Genomic DNA, 7,500 nt, shown 5'->3' with positions numbered 1-7,500 from the left:
ACAGCTGTTTCCAGCAAGACACTCTTCAATGTCTGAAAAAAAGAACGGAAAATAGCACTTGGTTGGTATTCTGAATAATAAGTGCGGTTTTGACCCCTTACTTTTACCTTTTAACAGGTTGATCAAGTTTTAATCACTGAGATGGATCCTGTGTCGACCATCCGTGCGATAAGCATATTCTCGATCTCATAAGTTGATCTGGTCTAAATCCTTGAAAGGGAACATTTTTCATTCACCAATTTATTTGATTATATCATTTGGCGTTGGTGTGAGCAAGTACTTGGGTTGTAGCAATCACCGGAGGGGGGTGGACTCAAATATAAAAAGGACGGGGGTGCTTGTCGTACCCTTTGAGGGATTAAAAAAAGGGCGGTTTTCGTACCTCTTAAGGTGTTTAGCGTCAAAAGGTCCACAGCGGGAGACTTATCGGTATCTTTTAGGGTATTGGGCCAAAGAATTTATAACTGGGGACATTTGACAATTAGCTAATTTTTAATTTTGTCTAATAAAAAAGCCATAATTTGGTACCTCTTTTGGTTGAAAAAAATTTCATTCGAAGCCCACAAAACATGATCTTGGTACCTCTTTGGAGTTCTTTTCAAAAGTTCCGACGAGCACCCCTGTCGGCTTTTTATATAGGATCCCTCCCCTCCCCCCTAGCCACAGGAGCCAGGAGAAATCAATTGTTTGCTATTTCCTCTCTTATAATCTCAAACAATCTAAGGAAACGGTCATTAAAAACAATGAATAACAGTTTTGAATAGTTCAGTTGGTAACTCCATGCATTGCTGTTTGAAGACGCGCATGTTGCCAGTAACGTCGCCGTACTTGGAAGGGGAAAAATAGGCGAAATAACGTTCTTATGATAAATGGGAGCAGAAGGTGGTACTGTGCTTGGTGTAAATGTTGTGGTGTAATTTTTTGGGGGTTTGAAAAGTTTGAAAAATTATTTTATTTTTTCAAACCAGTTTAAATTTTCAAAAATACTTATGCTCTATAAACCTCTGTATTTCAAGTCGGTCACACACATCATTTTACCTGTGCAGTTTCTTCCATCCCCTGTATATCCTCCCTTACAAGTGCAATAAAAGGATCCATCAGTATTCGTACATACAGCATTTCGGTCACAGCTGTTTCCAGCAAGACACTCTTCAATGTCTGAAAAAAAGAACGGAAAATAGCACTTGGTTGGTATTCTGAATAATAAGTGCGGTTTGGACCCCTTACTTGTACCTTTTAACAGGTTGATCAAGTTTTAATCACTCAGATGGATCCTGTGTCAACCATCCGTGCGATAAGCATATTCTCGATCTCATAAGTTGATCCGGTCTAAATCCTTGAAAGGGAACATTTCTCACTCACTAATTTATTTAATTATTTCAATTGGCGTTGGTGTGAGTAAATGGATGAAGTACTTGGGTTGTAGCAATCACCGGAGTGAGGTGGACTCCCATATAAAAAGGACGGGGGTGCTCGTCGTACCCTTTGAGGGATTAAAAAAAGGGCGGTTTTCATACCTCTTAAGGTGTTCAGCCTCAAAAGGTCCACAGCGGGAGATTTAGCGGTATCTTTTAGGGTATTGGCCAAAGAATTATGACAGGGGACATTTGACAATTAGCTAAGTTTTAATTTTGTCTAATAAAAAAGCCTTAATTTGGTACCTCTTATAGTTGAAAAAAATTTCATTCGAAGCCCACAAGACATGATCTTGGTACCTCTTAGGAGTTCTTTTCAAAATTTCCAACAAGCACCCCAGTAGGCTTTTTATATAGGATCCTTCCCCCCTAACCCCAGGAGCCAGGAGAAATCAATTATTTGCTATTTCCACTCTTATAATCTTAAACAATCTAAGGAAACATTCAGTAAAGACAATGAATAACAGTTTTGAATAGTTCAGTTGGTAACTCCATGCATTGCTGTTTGAAGACGCGCCGGTTGCCAGCAACGTCGCAGTACTTGGCAGCGAAAAACTAGGCGAAATAACGTTCTTATGATAAATGGGAGCAGAAGGTGGTACTGTGCTTGGTGTAAATGTTGTGGTGTAATTTTTTTGGGGGTTTGAAAAGTTTGAAAAATTATTTTATTTTTTCAAACCAGTTTAAATTTTCAAAAATACTTATGCTCTATAAACCTCTGTATTTCAAGTCGGTCACACACATCATTTTACCTGTGCAGTTTCTTCCATCCCCTGTATATCCTCCCTTACAAGTGCAATAAAAGGAGCCATCAGTATTCGTACATACAGCATTTCGGTCACAGCTGTTTCCAGCAAGACACTCTTCAATGTCTGAAAAAAAGAACGGAAAATAGCACTTGGTTGGTATTCTGAATAATAAGTGCGGTTTTGACCCCTTACTTTTACCTTTTAACAGGTTGATCAAGTTTTAATCACTGAGATGGATCCTGTGTCGACCATCCGTGCGATAAGCATATTCTCGATCTCATAAGTTGATCTGGTCTAAATCCTTGAAAGGGAACATTTTTCATTCACCAATTTATTTGATTATATCATTTGGCGTTGGTGTGAGCAAGTACTTGGGTTGTAGCAATCACCGGAGGGGGGTGGACTCAAATATAAAAAGGACGGGGGTGCTTGTCGTACCCTTTGAGGGATTAAAAAAAGGGCGGTTTTCGTACCTCTTAAGGTGTTTAGCGTCAAAAGGTCCACAGCGGGAGACTTAGCGGTATCTTTTAGGGTATTGGGCCAAAGAATTATAACTGGGGACATTTGACAATTAGCTAATTTTTAATTTTGTCTAATAAAGAAGCCATAATTTGGTACCTCTTTTGGTTGAAAAAAATTTCATTCGAAGCCCACAAAACATGATCTTGGTACCTCTTTGGAGTTCTTTTCAAAAGTTCCGACGAGCACCCCTGTCGGCTTTTTATATAGGATCCCTCCCCTCCCCCCTAGCCACAGGAGCCAGGAGAAATCAATTGTTTGCTATTTCCTCTCTTATAATCTCAAACAATCTAAGGAAACGGTCATTAAAAACAATGAATAACAGTTTTGAATAGTTCAGTTGGTAACTCCATGCATTGCTGTTTGAAGACGCGCATGTTGCCAGTAACGTCGCCGTACTTGGAAGGGGAAAAATAGGCGAAATAACGTTCTTATGATAAATGGGAGCAGAAGGTGGTACTGTGCTTGGTGTAAATGTTGTGGTGTAATTTTTTTGGGGGTTTGAAAAGTTTGAAAAATTATTTTATTTTTTCAAACCAGTTTAAATTTTCAAAAATACTTATGCTCTATAAACCTCTGTATTTCAAGTCGGTCACACACATCATTTTACCTGTGCAGTTTCTTCCATCCCCTGTATATCCTCCCTTACAAGTGCAATAAAAGGATCCATCAGTATTCGTACATACAGCATTTCGGTCACAGCTGTTTCCAGCAAGACACTCTTCAATGTCTGAAAAAAAGAACGGAAAATAGCACTTGGTTGGTATTCTGAATAATAAGTGCGGTTTGGACCCCTTACTTGTACCTTTTAACAGGTTGATCAAGTTTTAATCACTCAGATGGATCCTGTGTCAACCATCCGTGCGATAAGCATATTCTCGATCTCATAAGTTGATCCGGTCTAAATCCTTGAAAGGGAACATTTCTCACTCACTAATTTATTTAATTATTTCAATTGGCGTTGGTGTGAGTAAATGGATGAAGTACTTGGGTTGTAGCAATCACCGGAGTGAGGTGGACTCCCATATAAAAAGGACGGGGGTGCTCGTCGTACCCTTTGAGGGATTAAAAAAGGGCGGTTTTCATACCTCTTAAGGTGTTCAGCCTCAAAAGGTCCACAGCGGGAGATTTAGCGGTATCTTTTAGGGTATTGGCCAAAGAATTATGACAGGGGACATTTGACAATTAGCTAAGTTTTAATTTTGTCTAATAAAAAAGCCTTAATTTGGTACCTCTTATAGTTGAAAAAAATTTCATTCGAAGCCCACAAGACATGATCTTGGTACCTCTTAGGAGTTCTTTTCAAAATTTCCAACAAGCACCCCAGTAGGCTTTTTATATAGGATCCTTCCCCCCTAACCCCAGGAGCCAGGAGAAATCAATTATTTGCTATTTCCACTCTTATAATCTTAAACAATCTAAGGAAACATTCAGTAAAGACAATGAATAACAGTTTTGAATAGTTCAGTTGGTAACTCCATGCATTGCTGTTTGAAGACGCGCCGGTTGCCAGCAACGTCGCAGTACTTGGCAGCGAAAAACTAGGCGAAATAACGTTCTTATGATAAATGGGAGCAGAAGGTGGTACTGTGCTTGGTGTAAATGTTGTGGTGTAATTTTTTGGGGGTTTGAAAAGTTTGAAAAATTATTTTATTTTTTCAAACCAGTTTAAATTTTCAAAAATACTTATGCTCTATAAACCTCTGTATTTCAAGTCGGTCACACACATCATTTTACCTGTGCAGTTTCTTCCATCCCCTGTATATCCTCCCTTACAAGTGCAATAAAAGGAGCCATCAGTATTCGTACATACAGCATTTCGGTCACAGCTGTTTCCAGCAAGACACTCTTCAATGTCTGAAAAAAAGAACGGAAAATAGCACTTGGTTGGTATTCTGAATAATAAGTGCGGTTTTGACCCCTTACTTTTACCTTTTAACAGGTTGATCAAGTTTTAATCACTGAGATGGATCCTGTGTCGACCATCCGTGCGATAAGCATATTCTCGATCTCATAAGTTGATCTGGTCTAAATCCTTGAAAGGGAACATTTTTCATTCACCAATTTATTTGATTATATCATTTGGCGTTGGTGTGAGCAAGTACTTGGGTTGTAGCAATCACCGGAGGGGGGTGGACTCAAATATAAAAAGGACGGGGGTGCTTGTCGTACCCTTTGAGGGATTAAAAAAAGGGCGGTTTTCGTACCTCTTAAGGTGTTTAGCGTCAAAAGGTCCACAGCGGGAGACTTAGCGGTATCTTTTAGGGTATTGGGCCAAAGAATTATAACTGGGGACATTTGACAATTAGCTAATTTTTAATTTTGTCTAATAAAAAAGCCATAATTTGGTACCTCTTTTGGTTGAAAAAAATTTCATTCGAAGCCCACAAAACATGATCTTGGTACCTCTTTGGAGTTCTTTTCAAAAGTTCCGACGAGCACCCCTGTCGGCTTTTTATATAGGATCCCTCCCCTCCCCCTTAGCCACAGGAGCCAGGAGAAATCAATTGTTTGCTATTTCCTCTCTTATAATCTCAAACAATCTAAGGAAACAGTCATTAAAAACAATGAATAACAGTTTTGAATAGTTCAGTTGGTAACTCCATGCATTGCTGTTTGAAGACGCGCATGTTGCCAGTAACGTCGCCGTACTTGGAAGGGAAAAAATAGGCGAAATAACGTTCTTATGATAAATGGGAGCAGAAGGTGGTACTGTGCTTGGTGTAAATGTTGTGTTGTAATTTTTTTGGGGGTTTGAAAAGTTTGAAAAATTATTTTATTTTTTCAAACCAGTTTAAATTTTCAAAAATACTTATGCTCTATAAACCTCTGTATTTCAAGTCGGTCACACACATCATTTTACCTGTGAAGTTTCTTCCATCCCCTGTATATCCTCCCTTACAAGTGCAATAAAAGGATCCATCAGTATTCGTACATACAGCATTTCGGTCACAGCTGTTTCCAGCAAGACACTCTTCAATGTCTGAAAAAAAGAACGGAAAATAGCACTTGGTTGGTATTCTGAATAATAAGTGCGGTTTGGACCCCTTACTTGTACCTTTTAACAGGTTGATCAAGTTTTAATCACTCAGATGGATCCTGTGTCAACCATCCGTGCGATAAGCATATTCTCGATCTCATAAGTTGATCCGGTCTAAATCCTTGAAAGGGAACATTTCTCACTCACTAATTTATCTAATTATTTCAATTGGCGTTGGTGTGAGTAAATGGATGAAGTACTTGGGTTGTAGCAATCACCGGAGTGAGGTGGACTCCCATATAAAAAGGACGGGGGTGCTCGTCGTACCCTTTGAGGGATTAAAAAAAGGGCGGTTTTCATACCTCTTAAGGTGTTCAGCCTCAAAAGGTCCACAGCGGGAGATTTAGCGGTATCTTTTAGGGTATTGGCCAAAGAATTATGACAGGGGACATTTGACAATTAGCTAAGTTTCAATTTTGTCTAATAAAAAAGCCTTAATTTGGTACCTCTTATAGTTGAAAAAAATTTCATTCGAAGCCCACAAGACGTGATCTTGGTACCTCTTAGGAGTTCTTTTCAAAATTTCCAACAAGCACCCCCGTAGGCTTTTTATATAGGATCCTTCCCCCCTAACCCCAGGAGCCAGGAGAAATCAATTATTTGCTATTTCCACTCTTATAATCTTAAACAATCTAAGGAAACATTCAGTAAAGACAATGAATAACAGTTTTGAATAGTTCAGTTGGTAACTCCATGCATTGCTGTTTGAAGACGCGCCGGTTGCCAGCAACGTCGCAGTACTTGGCAGCGAAAAACTAGGCGAAATAACGTTCTTATGATAAATGGGAGCAGAAGGTGGTACTGTGCTTGGTGTAAATGTTGTGGTGTAATTTTTTTGGGGGTTTGAAAAGTTTGAAAAATTATTTTATTTTTTCAAACCAGTTTAAATTTTCAAAAATACTTATGCTCTATAAACCTCTGTATTTCAAGTCGGTCACACACATCATTTTACCTGTGAAGTTTCTTCCATCCCCTGTATATCCTCCCTTACAAGTGCAATAAAAGGATCCATCAGTATTCGTACATACAGCATTTCGGTCACAGCTGTTTCCAGCAAGACACTCTTCAATGTCTGAAAAAAAGAACGGAAAATAGCACTTGGTTGGTATTCTGAATAATAAGTGCGGTTTGGACCCCTTACTTGTACCTTTTAACAGGTTGATCAAGTTTTAATCACTCAGATGGATCCTGTGTCAACCATCCGTGCGATAAGCATATTCTCGATCTCATAAGTTGATCCGGTCTAAATCCTTGAAAGGGAACATTTCTCACTCACTAATTTATCTAATTATTTCAATTGGCGTTGGTGTGAGTAAATGGATGAAGTACCTGGGTTGTAGCAATCACCGGAGTGAGGTGGACTCCCATATAAAAAGGACGGGGGTGCTCGTCGTACCCTTTGAGGGATTAAAAAAAGGGCGGTTTTCATACCTCTTAAGGTGTTCAGCCTCAAAAGGTCCACAGCGGGAGATTTAGCGGTATCTTTTAGGGTATTGGCCAAAGAATTATGACAGGGGACATTTGACAATTAGCTAAGTTTCAATTTTGTCTAATAAAAAAGCCTTAATTTGGTACCTCTTATAGTTGAAAAAAATTTCATTCGAAGCCCACAAGACGTGATCTTGGTACCTCTTAGGAGTTCTTTTCAAAATTTCCAACAAGCACCCCCGTAGGCTTTTTATATAGGATCCTTCCCCCCTAACCCCAGGAGCCAGGAGAAATCAATTATTTGCTATTTCCACTCTTATAATCTTAAACAATCTAAGGAAACATTCAG

At 39.1% G+C, this 7,500-nt stretch overlaps 1 protein-coding gene across 1 annotated transcript in view; it reads right to left on the bottom strand.

Annotated features, from left to right (window-relative positions):
• Nucleotides 1–7,500, bottom strand: part of LOC138033199 (fibrillin-2-like) — a 65,459-nt gene that overhangs the window by 22,825 nt on the left and 35,134 nt on the right. The window contains exons 8-14 of the mRNA XM_068880963.1: nucleotides 6,676–6,795; nucleotides 5,547–5,666; nucleotides 4,421–4,540; nucleotides 3,294–3,413; nucleotides 2,168–2,287; nucleotides 1,039–1,158; nucleotides 1–32 (exon numbers count right to left, since the gene is read on the bottom strand). The exon at nucleotides 1–32 is cut by the window's left edge and continues 88 nt beyond it. Coding sequence (XP_068737064.1) covers nucleotides 1–32; nucleotides 1,039–1,158; nucleotides 2,168–2,287; nucleotides 3,294–3,413; nucleotides 4,421–4,540; nucleotides 5,547–5,666; nucleotides 6,676–6,795 — 752 coding nt within the window. The remainder of the gene's footprint in view (nucleotides 33–1,038; nucleotides 1,159–2,167; nucleotides 2,288–3,293; nucleotides 3,414–4,420; nucleotides 4,541–5,546; nucleotides 5,667–6,675; nucleotides 6,796–7,500) is intronic.

The sequence above is a fragment of the Montipora capricornis genome, chromosome 14 (genome assembly GCF_036669925.1).
Source record: "Montipora capricornis isolate CH-2021 chromosome 14, ASM3666992v2, whole genome shotgun sequence".
In the NCBI taxonomy this organism is placed as follows: domain Eukaryota; kingdom Metazoa; phylum Cnidaria; class Anthozoa; order Scleractinia; family Acroporidae; genus Montipora; species Montipora capricornis.
The sequence above is the reverse complement of the archived record's forward strand: the minus strand, read 5'-3'. Positions and strand labels throughout refer to the sequence as shown.